General features: G+C 52.2%; 8 protein-coding genes across 8 annotated transcripts; 4 read left to right on the top strand and 4 right to left on the bottom strand.

The window, feature by feature from the left end:
- Nucleotides 1-400: 400 nt before the first annotated feature.
- On the top strand, nucleotides 401-979 carry Triagg1_7837 (uncharacterized protein; the record flags this gene model as incomplete). The annotated part of the gene is made up of 1 exon (XM_062902616.1): nucleotides 401-979. The coding sequence occupies one exon, from the start codon at nucleotides 401-403 to the stop codon at nucleotides 977-979; it is 579 nt and encodes a 192-aa protein (XP_062753170.1).
- A 378-nt stretch (nucleotides 980-1,357) lies between these two features.
- Triagg1_7836 (uncharacterized protein) lies at nucleotides 1,358-1,911 on the bottom strand (the record flags this gene model as incomplete). Its single annotated transcript, XM_062902615.1, has 2 exons — nucleotides 1,358-1,638; nucleotides 1,713-1,911. The coding sequence occupies 2 exons, from the start codon at nucleotides 1,909-1,911 to the stop codon at nucleotides 1,358-1,360; spliced, it is 480 nt and encodes a 159-aa protein (XP_062753169.1).
- Nucleotides 1,912-2,506: 595 nt separating this feature from the next.
- On the bottom strand, nucleotides 2,507-4,726 carry Triagg1_7835 (uncharacterized protein; the record flags this gene model as incomplete). Its single annotated transcript, XM_062902614.1, has 3 exons — nucleotides 2,507-4,158; nucleotides 4,216-4,567; nucleotides 4,628-4,726. 3 exons carry the CDS (start codon nucleotides 4,724-4,726, stop codon nucleotides 2,507-2,509), a joined length of 2,103 nt encoding a protein of 700 aa, XP_062753168.1.
- Nucleotides 4,727-5,172: 446 nt separating this feature from the next.
- Nucleotides 5,173-5,879, top strand: Triagg1_7834 (uncharacterized protein; the record flags this gene model as incomplete). Its single annotated transcript, XM_062902613.1, has 2 exons — nucleotides 5,173-5,333; nucleotides 5,405-5,879. The coding sequence occupies 2 exons, from the start codon at nucleotides 5,173-5,175 to the stop codon at nucleotides 5,877-5,879; spliced, it is 636 nt and encodes a 211-aa protein (XP_062753167.1).
- Nucleotides 5,880-6,182: 303 nt separating this feature from the next.
- On the bottom strand, nucleotides 6,183-9,872 carry Triagg1_7833 (uncharacterized protein; the record flags this gene model as incomplete). The annotated part of the gene is made up of 2 exons (XM_062902612.1): nucleotides 6,183-7,102; nucleotides 7,160-9,872. 2 exons carry the CDS (start codon nucleotides 9,870-9,872, stop codon nucleotides 6,183-6,185), a joined length of 3,633 nt encoding a protein of 1,210 aa, XP_062753166.1.
- Nucleotides 9,873-10,979: 1,107 nt separating this feature from the next.
- On the bottom strand, nucleotides 10,980-12,425 carry Triagg1_7832 (uncharacterized protein; the record flags this gene model as incomplete). The annotated part of the gene is made up of 2 exons (XM_062902611.1): nucleotides 10,980-12,038; nucleotides 12,108-12,425. 2 exons carry the CDS (start codon nucleotides 12,423-12,425, stop codon nucleotides 10,980-10,982), a joined length of 1,377 nt encoding a protein of 458 aa, XP_062753165.1.
- Nucleotides 12,426-13,842: 1,417 nt separating this feature from the next.
- Triagg1_7831 (uncharacterized protein) lies at nucleotides 13,843-14,313 on the top strand (the record flags this gene model as incomplete). The annotated part of the gene is made up of 1 exon (XM_062902610.1): nucleotides 13,843-14,313. One exon carries the CDS (start codon nucleotides 13,843-13,845, stop codon nucleotides 14,311-14,313), a length of 471 nt encoding a protein of 156 aa, XP_062753164.1.
- A 973-nt stretch (nucleotides 14,314-15,286) lies between these two features.
- On the top strand, nucleotides 15,287-16,165 carry Triagg1_7830 (uncharacterized protein; the record flags this gene model as incomplete). Its single annotated transcript, XM_062902609.1, has 1 exon — nucleotides 15,287-16,165. One exon carries the CDS (start codon nucleotides 15,287-15,289, stop codon nucleotides 16,163-16,165), a length of 879 nt encoding a protein of 292 aa, XP_062753163.1.
- Nucleotides 16,166-16,501: the final 336 nt, after the last annotated feature.

Genomic DNA, 16,501 nt, shown 5'->3' with positions numbered 1-16,501 from the left:
ATAGCTTTCGTTCTGTTAGGACCTAGGTCACGATCGCGTACCGCGTTGCTGACAAAGGTGGGTCGTTATCAGATACCTGCCGCGTGCCTTACCTGCTTCAAAGGGATGACGATGCGAGGTAGCGGTGGCAGTGGGGAAGGGGGATTGGGGCGCAGCTGACTATCCTTCAAGAGGCTGGAGTTTGCTTGGATACTGCCAGATCCGGACTAACCCTGCTCCGCCCTTCGGACACATGCACAGTATCAATAATATTTGCGTACTCACTTGTGGCATCAAAAATCAAATCAATGAATGGACGATATCAGTTACACCAGCTGATATTCTGGTTTCGAAGCATCCAAGATATCGTCATTCACTTCTCACAAAAATCTATATTCTAAAGCCAAGCCAATCGTCACAAATGTCTCTCTGCGCCAGATGCCGTCTATCATGCCTCAGGCAAAACCTTCGTCCCAGGCAAATAACAGCCACAGCCTCTCTATCAACCAAGTCCTCACCATCCTCAACAGCTCACGAGATCCTCTCCAAGCCAACCTGGTCCGTCAGCTCCCTACTTCCATCTGAATCACACTCCGCACCAGAAGTCATCACTCCCTCTCAATTGCACCATCTGCTGCGTCTATCTGCGCTCCCCTTGCCCAAAACCCCAGCCGAGGAGCAGTCCATGATTGCGACGCTGCAGAGCCAGCTACAGTTTGCGCGGGCAGTGCAGAGAGTCGACACCAAGGGAGTGGAGCCTCTTCGAGCTATTAGGGATGAGACAGAAGCTGCAGTCAAAGAAATAACCATTGGATTGCAAGACTTAGAGGAGGTGTTGGCGCAAGAGACCCTTGTCGGCCATTATCAAAGACCCAGGAGGGTCAAGGAGCGCATTGAATCCGACGCTGAGAACTGGGATGTACTGGCAACGGCATCAAGAACAGCTGGGAAATACTTTGTTGTCGAGAGTGGGAAGAAAGCTGAAGCTGGGGAACCATGAGTACCATCTCTGTCTTATTCGACATAGTCTGCTGTAACCCTGTGGTATATGAATCGGTATATGCCTAGCTAAAGGTTGCCGCCTTTGTCCACCTCTGTTTTTTTGTACGATACCCTTGATAACAAGCAATAAAGCCGCATTCCCTCCAAAGAAAGAAAGAAAGAAAAAATGTTAAAAAAAATAATGCCATGTGTTCTTCGTTTTAATGAAGAATGTCGCCGTGTGTTCCCCATTTCAATGTGAAAACAATGTCGCCGTGTGTTCTCATTTCCGTGCAAGCATCCAAAGCCCAAAACAATAACCTTAAACCCTTTAAGCAAACCTAAACCATGTGTTTAACTCCAACCATGCGCTTTCTTTCCCGGAAGTTGTTTTGTGCTACTTGGGCACCTCTTTACCCGTATCCTTTGGCTTGGGCTTTGGTATCTTCTCGTAGGCATTTGGACTCGGTGCCCTCTTCTGGCTGTTCCTTTTGCCCCGTCCGTGGTGATGTCTGTGTCCATGATCATGAGAGTGACCACAGCCGTCCTTGTCGCCGCCAGCTTTCTTTTTGCGTCTAGATTCAGCCTCCGAATCCGAATCCGAATCTGATGAGGAATCAGACGATGACTCGTCGCTGGATTCGTCAACTCCCTTGGGTCGATGGTATATGCAGCACACTATCCACAAACTCTGTCAGCTTCATATTCCAGCTTCCCAGGCTGTTCTGTCGCGTTACATCCAAAGAACATACCTTTTGAGCTTTTGCGACCCAAACCCTCGTTATCAACCACATCCTCAGCCCACGACACCGACCTCCCATTCGAAGTATGCCCTCCCCTCAAGCGCAAAATCACCCTGGGCGAACTCTCCGCCGTCTCCGGCCGAATAGTATCCGTCGTCGTCTGTGACGCCGGAGGCGCCTGCGCGCTGCGCTCCTGCTGCTGCGACATTGGTGGGCAGTGGCGCTTTGGGATCTGCACGGAATCTAGATGGGATCTCTCGCAGTTCTTGCTTTTTTTTTCTGTCTGGGGCGTGTGTGTGTCTTGTTGATCGCGCAAACGCCAAATGAAGAGAGGACTTGAAAAAGCCTCTTTCTGTGTCGGTATGCGGAACGAGGGCAGGTTTTGTGTGGGTTGTTTTGGAGGGGGGGAGATGGATAAGGAATGATTTGACAGGGCGGGCTTGTTGTTTTTTCGTAGATGTCATCGATAGGCAGAAAAACGGCCAGGAACAGGTATTGGCCCCGCGGTTCCCCCCAAACGGGGTATTTACCAGCCTGTTCAGGTGGCGTCACTCAGTAAAATGTCACCCGTAATTTGGGTTCTAGACTCTGTAGTCTGGCCATCATTAATAAGATGATATGTACTCTGCAATGCCTTGCTTTCTCATTTCTTGATTTTCAGTCTTCGTCTAAATATGTGCTACCTCATTTTATCCATTTATACAAAAATCAATGACATTTGGGTGTGGTCATAATATACATGGCATGCAGTCGTCATTAGAGTAAGGTGGTATTGTACACGGCATCTGGCATGTGACACCAAATCACGCATCGTGGTGCTCGCCCCTTCGCTGCTTTTCAAGCTTCTTCGCCCCCTTCATGCTTCTCCTGGGGCGGCTTTTCTTGTGTTCCGCCAGCTCGCGTGGCTTGTTGTTCAGCCACCCGTTGATCGGCTTTCTCGAGCCAATGAACTTGCCTTCGGGAGAGTAGATGTCAACAGCCGGCCAGTCTGACGACTCTTGAGGCTGCAGCTGCACCTTGGGCTCCGTGGCTTTGTCGTGGCCGGCTGTATCCCTCCTCATGCTGTACATATCCGAAAACGGGTCGCTGGTGTTACGCGGCGTCTCTCTTGGTCTTGTCTCCTGCTCAACTTCCCTAAATGCGTTTTGAGACGCAAGTATGCGCTCCAGAGCTCGTCTGCGAACTTGAGCGACGATCTCAACGTACCCAACGCCCTCAATGAGGATATCCACAGACAGCACACGGAATGGTAGCTGTTCAACGTTCAACCCAATCGCGCTCTTTCTGGTTAATGGTCCAGCTCTCTTTTTGGTTACATCATGATCGAGTTTGAATGTGCCAGCGTGTTTCATCTTGTCTCCAGCTCCTGGCAAAGTGATGTTTTCAAGGCCAATGGATTGGTGACTTTGACCTTGGAATGTGACGGCCTTTTCCGTTGAGGTCAGATGCTCGTGAAGTGGCGTAAAATTGTACATGAGAAAGATCATGTCTGGTGTTCGAGGAGTGATTCGAATCAATCCTCCACCTAGAATAAGCGAGGACCCCGGCTTGACAGTAACCTGCTCAGGAATGATGCGTTTTTTCATGATGAGCGACTGCCTATGCTCTTCCTTTACATACAGCTCAAGATCACTGCGTGCCAACCCTGGCAGATCGATGAGCTCTCCCTTGCCATTGCCAAAAGGGATGCGGATGGGAGATGCAGTTGTTCCTGGCAGTGACGAAACAATGGGCATGTCTGGATAATTCTGAGCCGGCCGAGGAGGAGGAAGCAGAGATCCAAAGTTGACAGTCGCTAAACTCTCATCATCCTCAGTCGTCGTTGATTTGTCGGTAGACGAGCCTCTTGGTTGCGTCGAACCGCTGGCTCGTTCGGGCTTGTCGATCATTCTGCCCTTTGGATAGATGGCTTCAAAAAGCTGACTCTTCCCCACGTTGACTTTGCCAACCATCCATCCAGCGCCGCCACGATTCCAGACATCCTCCTTGACTGTCTTGGTCCACCATCCTCGTCTCGCGCTGACACACCTGACATTGCCCAGGCGGATTCGCTGACCAAGTCTCCCCAGTGCATCGCGCAATACGTCTTTCAGATAAGGCATCATGGCATCCACCATCTCCTTGGTCGGACCCAAGAGATCACCCCTTGTGATGATGAAGCTCATCTCGGTCTTGCGATCGTTCTGGTACTTGTCCGCTCGGGAGCGTCGATTGCGCGTGCGCAGTGGAACGTCGCCCAGCAGCACATTGAGCCGCGGAATGAGAGACATGGGGAAATCGGCGGCATCGATGACGTGGTAGATGTGGTTATACTTGTGAGGCGACTCCTCAATTGTCTCTCGCAGAGACTCGACGCTTGGATGGTACATGGTGACCTTTGCGGTGTCGCCTTTTGTGCTGTGGTGTAGCAAGTCATGACAACGATCGCAAACGGGTGCCTTTTGGTGCGATGTCACTGTGTGCAAGTTAGCATTATGCCATATTCAAGTTTAAGAGTCAACATGTATCCTACAGCTCATGCTCTGGTTTTCTGTCCCATCGCCATCGACAAGCGTCGCGGGATCCAAACCAAGCTCTTTCAACCTGCTCTGGTCCAAGGCTTCGAGCGTGGCATTGACAATCTTATCCTCATCGCCTTCCAGAGGACTCGAACGCCGTACAACTGGATGCAGCCATTCTCTCACCCTCCTCTTGCTCACATCATAGTATCCAAGCTGCTCCGGGTCCTCAGTCTGCGTGAATGCGCCACACCCAGAACACGTCAATGGCAATCTTCGAACTGGCTTTTGTAACAACTCAGTTGATGGCGACTCCGCGGTCGATTCGATATTGCTGGATACAGCCTCGGTGTGGTTCGCTCGTCGCTGGGAAATGCTCGTTGAAGCTCTTAGACTTATACTCGAGAGCCTGCTTGAGAGTCCTACAACTGCAGGACACAGATAGAGAGGCACTCCCGTTGAAGGCGCAGCTTCGCCGACCCTTAGAGCCTGCCTGAGCAGCCGTGCCGTCAGCGCCCTATGCATCCTCGCCGAAAGAATTGCGTTGAATCACAGTTCATAGAACATGATAGAGAAAAAAAAAGTTGTCTTATAAAAAAAAAGATCCGCCTCTGCTAAGAAAATCGGCGGCAGTTGACATCCCCCACTGTCGCGTGGTTCACCCCACCATTAAAAAATAAAATAAAAGTCCCGGATGATTAGCCGGCCCGCCAAACTCCAGCGGTTCGCAGTACGATTTTCTGAATTAGAACGAACTTTGAATGCGAGATTGAACAACCCGTTGCGATATTTGCTGCGCATCAAACCCTTTCAGCAATTGGACCCTCGCTGTAGTCGAGGCGCAAAGACACAGGCCAAGATGAGGTCATTAGGAGAGCGGCTAAACCTGCTTCGAAAGGTAACGTCTTGAATCTGCCCCCATGGTGTGACAATCGCTAACCAACAACTACCACAGAAAGTAAGAAGATCCAATGCCCATGCACTCTCGTTACGAATCGAACTCGACTCACGAAGCCCTCACACAGCTCATTAACGTCAGATGCGGCCCCGGCGCAGCAATCCTCCCCGCAGAGGTCACCCGGATACACATGGACTTTGGCCTCCGTCTAAAAGGCGGCCACATGGGAGCTAGGTTCGTTCGGTTCCCCCCCTCTCACAATATCCTCAAGAACCATATCTCTAACGACAAAAAAAAAACCGCAGGAAATTCTGGCGAGAATACCTCCCCCGCCTGAAATACCACAACCCCTCCATCCCCATGATCGTCAACCGCCACGACCAGAACCAGCTCCCCCCAACCATGACAATCTACCTCCGCAAGCCCGGCTCCCCAGCCCCAGCGTCAGCGTCTTCCGAACCCATCCCCCAGCCCTCGTCGTCCCGGACGAACCTCTCCAAGGCGCAGCCCCCCACCGCGGACGAGCGCGTCGTCCACATCGACATGGCCAACAAGCATTCATCACACATCCTCGAGTTCTTCATGGCCGAGACCCGCGCCGTTCCGCTGCAGCCTACAAACGAGGAGATTGCCGAGATGCAGGCCCTCGACACACTACGCAAGAACGCAGAGGTCGACCGCGAGCGGGTACGACTACTAAGACTAGAAAAGAAGAAGGAAGAGGATATGTTGAAGCGAGCTAGAGCCGCGGGTGGCATGGCAGAGCAAGAGGAGGCTTAAAAAGGAAAGAAGAAGATGGACATTTGTACGATAAGCGGTTGTTTGAGTATATGGCAATGTATCGTCCAAAAAAAAAGAGAACAAAAACTATGGGCTGAATGCTAAATATGACACATGTTCAATCCCCACAAGTATCGCAGACGCTCAACGACGACTGGCTCACGTATAAACTAATCTAAGGATATTGTGTAATGCTCGACCGCTCTAATCCATGATAATAATGTCCAAATATGCCGAAAAGCCAAGGTGTTGAATGGCAACTGCGATATGAGTGATATTGAGCCGTCGATGGTTGCCAGCCATCTACTTGAGACCGAATCCTTCACTCTCATGAACCGCTCTCCACAACATTGATTCTAGCCTTTCCTTTGAAGCATAACGCCAGAGGGATAACATATTGAAGCACGTTCTAGCAATGGGATACCTCCCACAGTCATCACCCAAACAAGACAGCTTGATCGTCAGCGATGCGGCCCCCATCGCCGGTATGCGGTCACTTCCAGTGACAAACGTAAGCAGCTTGCGCTGGTCACTCGGAGTAGCCTGTTGAAACGTCTCCCAGAACCAGCCAATGACCGGCTCGGTTTCTTCAGGCTGTTTGCTCTCCCAATTATCATACTCCGCCACGGCTCTCAACGACGCGATATCCAATGGCTCATCAGATCCCCTGATAAGGAGTTCAATCTCCTCAGGCCGGAAAAGGGAAAACGCATTGCCGCCGCAGACCGTGTAAAAGCCCCTCTTGAAGGGCTCAAACTGTCTCTTCACTGCAATGTCGAGAACGTGCCGTACGTAAAGATCGACGTATTCTCGCCGGTTCTCATTTGTCACGGGCTTGCTTTCGCCACCGGGCAAGAGAGGCACCTGCACCTTGGAGCCGTATCTATCAGTTTCAATGACAAAATCCAAGCAAAACGTTTCTTCGACATCTCCATCAAAAGCCAAAAGCTGTTTTAATCCGTTCGCAAGCCGTGGACGGTACTCAGCCAAATCGTCTAGCGTATATCTCATCGGTGGTCGATGCTGTATAATTGATCCGGGGGGAGAAGGAGCTGAAGCAATGAGTTTTCGGAAAGCAAAAGGAGGCAGGGCAACATCCAAGATGGTGGAATTGTAGATAGCCAAGCCCATGACAACGCCAACCAAAAAGAACTGATCAGCGGGCTCGAACGAGTTTGAGTTGAAGTAGCAATACTGCGAGTCGTCGTCATAGATGAACATTCCTATATTTGCATTAGATTGACGAGCTCAGGAATCTACATGCATGAGCATCAACGTACCATAGTCGGGATTGAAAACCTCCCGGATGAGGAGTAAGAACCATTCTTTACGGAGACCACCCGCGTCTATTCCCTCCTCTCCCTGGAACGAAATGCGGAGACCTTTCTTCAAATCTTCACCACCACTGCCAATGACGCTACTCACGGCTGTCAAACTGTCGTCGACAAGGCAGTCTCGACGTACATCAAGGACCAGATATTGATTAATGTTCCTTCGAGTCATGATGCTATCGAAAAAGGCGTCTCGAGCTTTGCTTTGCATCTGTCGACGGGCATCGTGCTCTAGGATGTGCGTTTTTGCCCATACGCTCAAGAGAAACGGGTATTGGCAGAAGGAGAATTTACTCCTCTTGGATTCCCAAGACTCAAAATCGTCAATGAGATCGGCGTAGTCTATCATGGAATTATAGAAATCAGTGGGCGGAAGAAAGTATCCGCCAACACGAGTTGCTCCGTTCCAGGTAACCTGACTGTTTGGATGAGCATCCTCGCCGCGACGATTCGGCGACATGTTGTTTGCGGAAAATAAGAGAGATAGCACGCGAGAAGCAGCTTTGATCTGCCAGTCATCTGAGTAGGAGATCTTCTTGGTTGGTTCCTTGGGCTTCTTTGTAGGTCTAGGCCCACCTATCGCATCATGAAGAGACGCACCGCCGTGTCGACCAGTCTGCATCTGTGGTATCAACCCAGCTGTCGGATCTACTGTTTGCTCAGTCTGCTTCTTTTCGCTTTGTCGAATCATCCGATATGTCAAAAACCCCGATGCCAGCTCTTTCACTTTGATGAAGCGTGCGGCATGGTATCTAGCCAGCCAAGTTATCATTTGGTTTTGGCACTCTGGCGATGCATTCGAGATTAATCCCAGTATTCGTTTAACGATCCCAGAGTGCTGCCCCGATAGGAGACCTGTATTTCCAGCAGGGCGATTCACATCCGTTGGCCTCGAGCGTATAGGCTGGGCCATCTCTGGCTGGAGTAGCCCTTGAAAGCTCTCATTATCCGAGTGAAGAGACGGATTCTCCATGATGATCAGAAGGAATCGAAGATCCATCGGGTCCTTGATGGGGCGGCCGGGTCTTTTCAGCAAGTTTTCCGTGACTTTCAACAGCAGCCGCCGAGTGTGATCCTGCCCCTTGAGCACATCCTGTTCGATAGCACGAAGTTCCTGCTCAGCAAGATGGCCTAGAGAAAGATCCGCCGAGACCTCTTCGTAGACTTGGAACCAGCCTTCTGCTGCATTATTCACGACTGAGTACCATTCATCAATATCGGCCCAATTCAACTGCGGTGATCTTGTCAGTGGAGATGGCCGGTGATGAACATGGACCGGCTCCTCCTTGTTGGGAGTCTTCTTCGGCGCCATTGTGTCTTGGCCGGTCCACCACAGTCCATTCTCCGCAACATCGCCCAGCAGTAGCAATTTCGGGTCCAAATCAACTATGGGGGAGTCAACCTCCAGCTGAGATGGCCTACGAGGCGCACTTTTTATCTGTGCGGGCTGCCGCACGTCCCTCGAGGGGACCGAGGGACGTCGAGGGGTATCACTTGCGGATCTCGAGGCATATCGGGGATGCTGCGTGGAAAAGGAAGAGTTGATACATTCAAAGTTATTGAAACAATTTGTAATGTAGTCTTCTAATTGCTTGAATATCTTTCTAGGGTCATCAGGCGGGCCAGCAGACCGATCTCGTGGGCGCGGGCTGACATGATTATTGTTGCTGTTAGGCGGCGGGCCCCTCAACCCGGGTTGCTCATTGGAAGATGAAGGATACGACCTGGACATGGCGATTGGAGAATTGGCGCTTGCGGTATTGAGATGCAGCGTTGGCTCCTCGTCAAAGGTATACTTGGTGACGGATCCCTTTCTCGCTGGGGTGATATCAAGTGGTCCATGAGTCCGTATCGCAAGATCTGGATATAGTCGATCTTGCCGCAGCGGCCAGTCGTCGCCAGTGTGCTCAACCTGAGCCTCAGATGACAAGTCGCGAAGCCTCCTGAGAACATATGATCGCAGATTCTGCCGGACCAGATATTTTGTTTGATCGAGAGAGATGGGCAGATTGAGCTGGCCAAAAGGACTCGTCCTGGGACCTTGTCCCGGCGCCATACCAGGGGAAGGCGGCGGTTGCTTTGATGACGAAGGCCCTGGGCTTGTGTCATGGCGCTGCTGCTTGGAGCCTTGGCCTTCAACACTAATTGGAACCAAGTCATTGATGGTCATGCAAATGGTACACTTGAAGACCTTTAACTCCTTGGGCCACTTTACGAGCGAAGCACATGTCATGCAATTGCCGGTAGCAAAGTCCTTGCTCATGGAGGGGTTCCCCCGTTTGTGCGTCTGTACCGGCCTGTTGCTCGGAGCTGGGCCACCGTTTGGTCTATCCACGTCGACGGAGGGCTTTGAAGCCGAGCCCTGCCTCCTACGGCCGTTGAAGAGCGACGGAAACGGATTGCTCATGGAGCGGGAGTGGTTCGGCTGGCGGCCGCGATTCTGCTGCGAAGACGGTTCGGCGTTGGCGTCGCCCTCAGAGTCGGAAGAGCTGAGGTTGGGATTCACACGCGCGTGGGTCGTCCTGGATTTGGCAAGTCGTCGTGTGAGCGAGACGGGCGTATCAAGAGCATCTGAATGCAGTCGGCTGATGAGGTCGGTCTCGTCTCGCGGCGTAAACTCAGACCCGCGTCGGGCAGTGGGAGTGGGATATGGAGGGGCCATCTCTGCGGTTGCCGAGGCGGCTATGATACGATGCTCCTACTTGTGGCGGTTGCGAGCGACGATGGCAGCAGCATCTGTGTCTGGAGAAGGCAGAAGGCGTCGACGGCTGAAAGAACGGACATATGATCTACTGCCACTCCGGAGTCGCAGCCAGGTACAAGTAGCGCTCCAGGCATAAACGAGCACAAAGCATACGAGGCACAAAGGCGCAGGCACAGGCAGGCCGCCGGCGCACAGGGATGGCCGATGAAGAGGACCAGGGGCCCCAGGGAGGCTCTGCCCCCTTTGGTTTGATGAAGCGAGGTATGGAGACGTCACTGGCTACAACACTCGTATGTAGATGCTGGATACCTGGTGGGCTCTGTCGGGAGGGAATCGCGAGGACGAGCAATCGTACGGACCGGTGGCAGTGGGCAGTTGGTCGATCGGCAGGGGCTTGGAAGTCTATATTTTCAGTTGGACGAGGTTGTATCGAAACGCTGGGCTTTGGATGGATGGCTTCGGCGCACGTGCAGGGGAGAATCGGTAATTGGCAGTGTTCGTCACCAGTGGGAATCCCAGTCGCAGATACGGGGAAATTGGACAAGGAAAGGGAAAAAGACGAGACAACGTCAAAGGCCGGCGGAGGAATTGCTTTGCTCGTCATGGGGCTGCTCCCACGAGTTTGTTCCCCTCCAGCGTGCATCAGATGCCGGCAGAACCCCTGACGCCACAGCCCGGCCGCTTGGGAGGCGTTGGCTCTAGCGCCTGCAGTCTTACCTAAATCATTATACCTACACATCCATTCATGGATGTTATAGAGAATATTCTTTGGAATCATTCAATGATGATACAATAATCATGAGAGAATATCAGGTTATGCATGGCTTTTTCTTTTATAAGTTTAATATTTTTAATTTTCTATATAAGACTAGCAAGCACCATTAATTATTCTTTTCTACTAGCTACAAACTGCACAACCGCAACAGCCAGGCCTTTTTTTGGTTTGGTAAGATGCAAATTACTCTACAAGGGACACTTGATTCAGCCATCCCTATTTGTAACCCATCCCAGACGCCATCCTCCGCTCAAACATATAGAAAGTTCCCTTGTTCAGATCTCTTCCGCTTACAGAAGGAGTTCCAGGGGGTTCTCGAGAACCTTCTTGAGCTCACGCATCCAATCGGCACCAGTGGCACCGTCAACGACCTTGTGGTCGAAGCTGCCAGTAACGGTGATCTGGTCATCCCACTCGACAACGGTCTCACCGTCCTCGTCCTTGGCGGGCACGGCAACCTTTCGGGTGGTGCCAACAGCCAGGATAGCGGCCTGAGGAGGGTTGATGACGGCAGTGAAGTGCTCGACAGCATCGTTCATGCCCATGTTGGAGATGGAGATGGTGCCGCCCTGGTACTCCTCGGGCTTGAGCTTACCATCGCGCGCCTTCTTGGCGAGCTCCTTGACCTTGGCGGAGATGGACTCCAGGCCACGGGCCTCGACACCGGTAACAATGGGGGTGATGAGGCCAGTGGGGGTGGAGACGGCGACAGAGACGTCGACGGTGGAGAATTGACGAATAACGTCACCGCGCCAGCTGGCATTGGCGGCGGGGACCTTCTTGGAAGCGATACCAATGGCCTTGATGAGGAAGTCGTTGACGGACAGCTTGTACTTGCCCTCGCCGGAGGCGTTCAGGGCCTGTCGCAGCTTCAGCAGCTTGGACACGGAGATGGAGCTGCTGACGTAGAAGTGAGGGTTGGTCTGGGTGGACTCGAGCAGTCGGTTGGCAATGGTCTTTCGCATGCCGCTGATGGGAGTGTCCTCAAAGGTGGCGCCGGGAGCGGCAACGGCGGGGCTGGCGACGAGCTTCTTGACGTCCTCCTCGGTGATCTTGCCTCCCTTGCCAGAGCCCTTGACGCCGTCCAGGCTGATACCCGAAGAACGGGCAAGTCGGACGGCAGCGGGGACAGCATTGGGTTCACGGTCGAGAGAGGTCTGGAGTCTGCCCTCGGAAGCGTACTGCTCAGGAGCAGAGGTGGACTGAGGGGTAGAGGCGGGGGTTGATTGGGGAGCAGGCTCAGAGTCCTTCTTGGCCTCGGGGGCAGGGGCGCTGCCGCCGGCATCTTCCAGAGAGAACTTTTCGAAAGCGGCGATGTCGGTGCCCTCCTCAACCAGGACAGCGATGGGCTATGGAGCGAATATGCTTAGCATCGGAAAGAGACGGAACGAAACAAAAAGAGGCAGAAAACGACTTACGGTGCCGACAGCGACGTCCTTCTCGCCAGCCTCCTTGAGGATCTTGGCAATAACACCCTCCTCCTGGAATTCAAAGTCCATCTGGGCCTTGTCCGTCTCGAGCTCAACCAAAACCTCACCGGGGGCGATGGTATCGCCGGGCTTCTTCTGCCAGGCACCAATGTTGCCAGCCTGCATTGTGGGCGACAATGCGGGCATCTTGATCACCTGGTGGCTGGGGAAGGACGCATAGTAGCGGACTACGTGCGCGGTGAAGCCAGTTCGCAGGGCTTGGTGAGTAGGCGCGAGGATACGCCTCCGAAGAGCGGCGCTGAGCATCTTGGAAAAATGTCTCTCACCTGTGAGAGAGACGCCGGGGCAGGCGGGCAAGTGGGCGGGCGGCGGGGAAAAGGGCGGGCGACGTGAGGCACGAGGAGATGCTCACGGGATGATCGCAATTGACGCTGTATCCAAGGGTGAAGGAGGGACAAGCGAGGGCCCGAGGGTTGTTGATAGCAATATGGTCGAGGTGACGGACAAGTCGTTCAAAATCCCTTGGGGCTAGATTTTTGCGTTGAGCTCTTGCGCCTGGGAAGCTTTGGGACCTAGCCCTGATTGGGGCTAGCGCCATTGGCCATTTCAACGCTTCTGCGCCATAAAAAAGGGCCCTATTTTGCGTCCATATCAGTGGGATTGGATATCTCTGCTGTGGTACCTGTTGATTAGTGCTCCATACAGGTAATGTTAGGTACAGTAATATGGAAATGGTAAGCGGGAGGATGACCATGCATGTTCCACCAAGGGCGCCATTTTCTGGGCTCGGCGAGGTGAGTTTGCGGATTCCAGACTGCTATATCCAATGGGTAAAGAGGTGAGGCTGGTGAAGAGGCGATTGCTTCCCGTCCCCTCTGTTTCAATTGTATCAATGGAGCCCCTCGATTGAGCAAATTGACGCCAATTGAAACTTTGCCGGTCAGTTGACTTTTGCGCGCAACAAGCGAGTACCTCTCTGTACTCAATAACGAAACGCGGAAAAAATACGCCGGAACTTCATCACCAGGAGCGTGGCCCTCGACACCAAGAAAACCATCGGGATGAATGCTAAAATCCTCGTCTACCATCATCACTCAATCTTGAGGTTTATCTTGCTTAATATCATCATCATCACTCTGCGTTTCCAACAGATTGGTCTACAACGAGAAAAGTATCGCCAGGCTGTTGATGAGATCACCAGCTGTTAACTTTAAGCCGGGGAAAATGTCGTATTCAACGTACTTGCATATACCAGTAGATAGGTATCTGCCAATCAACCAGTTGCAGGAGGGACTCAACAATCCTTTTGGTTCATAATCTACTATGCGTGAGCCATGGACGACTCCCGGATCAGAATGACTACTACCTGTTACCTAGGAACCGCATTCTAGACAAAAGTCGTAAAGCACGATGGTGACATCTGCCTAGAAAAGTAACCAACAAATGAAAGTATCACAATAGAAGATGGAAAGAGTGCAGATTCGGGGATCAGAAGGTAAAGTTTGAAGCTCTTGTGCCTGTGCACCTACCTCTTGATAGAGTCGATGCACTCTGCCTCTCAACTTGAAGCTCCTCCTTCTCCATCTTCCACTTTGTTCTCCTCCCCTTTCCTCTCTTTTCTATATGCACATTTTCCAAACCATCCATTTCGTCGTCTTCCGTCTGGGCTTGTTCCGATTATCAGTCTCGAGTTTCGCCCATTCTCTCCTATCGTTGTAACAAAATGTGGGAAACCGTCAAACATAAGAAGCAGAGGAAACAGGAGAGAGACAAACGAGAGAAGGAGGAGAGGGAGAGGGAGGAGAGAGAGAGAGAGAAGATCGAGTGGGAGAGGCAAGAGAAACTGAGGCAGGACAAGGAGAAGCAGGAAAAAGAGAAGCAGGACAGGGAGAAGCACGAGAAGCAAGTCAAGGCTGCCTTTTATTCGCTATCGCAACAGCTTCAGGATCTCAAGCAAAAGTGCCAAACACTCGAACAAAACATCCAGACGGTTAGGGGAAAGAACGAGAGCTTCACCGAGGCGATGAGCGCAGTACGAGAGCAGTGTGCGATATTCAACGAAGAGGTGCAGACGTTGATTGCAGAGCGATCGGTTAGAAAGGCGCATGAGAAGACACAAGAATTGCCCGATCAGGTGCGAGAAGATGAGAAATTCCCTGAGGAGGAGACGCAGGCAGCGAGTGAGGAGGTATAAACAAGCAAGTGAGAAGAGTCGATGCACTTTTGTTGATATGGGGAGACCGTCTCGCACAACAAATATTCATTGTCGTGAGTCCCCCAGTCATTTTGCAGGCTACATATTGAAGAAACTAACAAGATCTAGGATAGGATAATTTCGCCATAGAGTTTTCCTTGCCGCTGTGTTTCATCTTAATCCAACCACCCGCAGCATCCATATTCTAAGACTTCTCACGTCGATGTCGTTTGTGCAGACCATGAACGGTGAGCGCAATGTCTCCTTCATCTGGCATTGAAGGTACTGACCATCAATACCAATCTCGAAGCTGTGCGAAGTCTTGTGCATTCTTTTGCATTTTACTTAACGAGGCCTGGATAGAAATGTAATAGTAATAGCAGCCCCCTTTAACAGCTCTCCTTTGTGATGTTCGGCCCCCTCGTGTACTCGATGTCTCTCAGCGCTCTACTGTAGGTTTCTTAAGTTGCCTCCAATATCCATCTCAAATTTGTTTTGACATCTACCAAAATTCCCCATGACTCTCTGCTACCGTAGCAATCCCGGCAAGATGTCAACCAAGCAGTCCTGCATACTCATCCGCAGCAACATTGGTGATATGGACAAGAATATCAACCAATGATACGGGCGATAAATCCACTTAGCCGCCATTGTCAGCATATGACATATGCACTCAGCCAGCACCATTTCCGTGTTGGGCCTTTTTCGGCACCTTGCCGTGCAAATGAATGTCGATGCCCGGTTATAAGAAAAAAACCAGCCCAGAGCTCGACCTTGATTCACACGACCAACAAACATTTGACAAGTCAAAAAGCGACCTGGTCACTTTAAGCCGGACATGCATAACGTAATCCGAATCCCGCATCGCTTGCTTGCACGACCCAAGCGAGCTTGACAAACAGCCAAAAAAAATAATTAAAAAAAATTGAAGCGAATGAAACAATAAAGAGGTATAAAAATCGAGTCAGGTGCCATGGCCGCGAATGCATATGGTAGCCAGGAATCAGCGTCGGAGCTGCCACCGCTGGAAGAGCTGTTTCGCCAAGTATCCGGCAGCAAAGGCGAGTCGACAATCAGAAGACAAGGGGGTGATGGTTACAATGAGAAAAACGCCAGAGATGAGGGAAACACCAGGGAGAGCAGCACCGACAAGGACAGCGTCAATAAGAACAGCAGCAACCGGAGCGATAGCATCAGCGTCAGCATCGACGACGACGACGACGACACAAGCACGGAAATGGCCAGCCATGGCAAAGACGACAACAGCCTCGATCTCGACTTCATCCCGCCTCTAACAAACACCTCCGCCGCCATCTTCGTCCCCATCACAGAGTCCACCAACCTTCTCGCCGCTCCCCAGTTCGTCCCCGGCTCAGTCGAATACCACCGCGCCGCCCTCGCCGTCGTCACCAGCCATGAGGCCTCGGTCCGCAACAACATCCAGGCCTACTACCAGCGCGAGATGCGCCGCATCAACCGCGAGGCCGAAGCCCGCGACCCGTCGTTTGACTACTTCTCCGCCGTGGCAGAGGTGCGGAAGCAGCACGAGCCCGCGCTGAGGGACGACCTGGACAGCATCATTGCGAAAATGCGCGAGCGCGACAATCCCGCCGCCGACTACAGCGTCAAGACCGTTCCGATGCCTGACATGGACAGGGTGCCCGTGACGTACGTGCCGCTCAACTCGCCCCGGGAAATCGCCGCTCGGGACGTCATGAAGGTCATTGTGGCTGCCACGCAGGAGATTTCTTCCTTTGACCACCACGTCCGCGGCATGAGTGACGCCATCAGGGTGCAGATGCAGGCCGCGGCCTTGCGACAGAAGCAGCAGGGCCGGATGGACGTCGACTAGAAGCCGCTGCGTCGATCTAGCCTTCGTTCTCCTTCTGCAAAGAGACCCAAGAAGAAAGTCCGCTTCGGGGATCCCATTGTACAGCCGGAGCCAGGCGAGACCGGCTTCACTGAAAGACGATATTGAGGCCAGAAGGAAAAGGGGGATGGGCAACGTTACGTTTCGCATGCCTACTTGGAGAGAGTGACAGATGTTGTCACACCTCGTGTGGATGCTTTTGGGGTTACACCACATAACTTACGCAAACGTGTTTACTCGTACTTTCATCTTCACCCCTCATACTCGGCACCAACACAAGGACGGGATAAAAGGGGGGGAAGGGATAAGAGATAAAGC

The sequence above is a fragment of the Trichoderma aggressivum genome, assembly GCF_033847375.1.
Source record: "Trichoderma aggressivum f. europaeum strain CBS 100526 chromosome Unknown scaffold_036, whole genome shotgun sequence".
Taxonomy (NCBI): domain Eukaryota; kingdom Fungi; phylum Ascomycota; class Sordariomycetes; order Hypocreales; family Hypocreaceae; genus Trichoderma; species Trichoderma aggressivum.
Note: the sequence above shows the minus strand (reverse complement) of the source record. Positions and strands in the feature narration are given on the sequence as shown.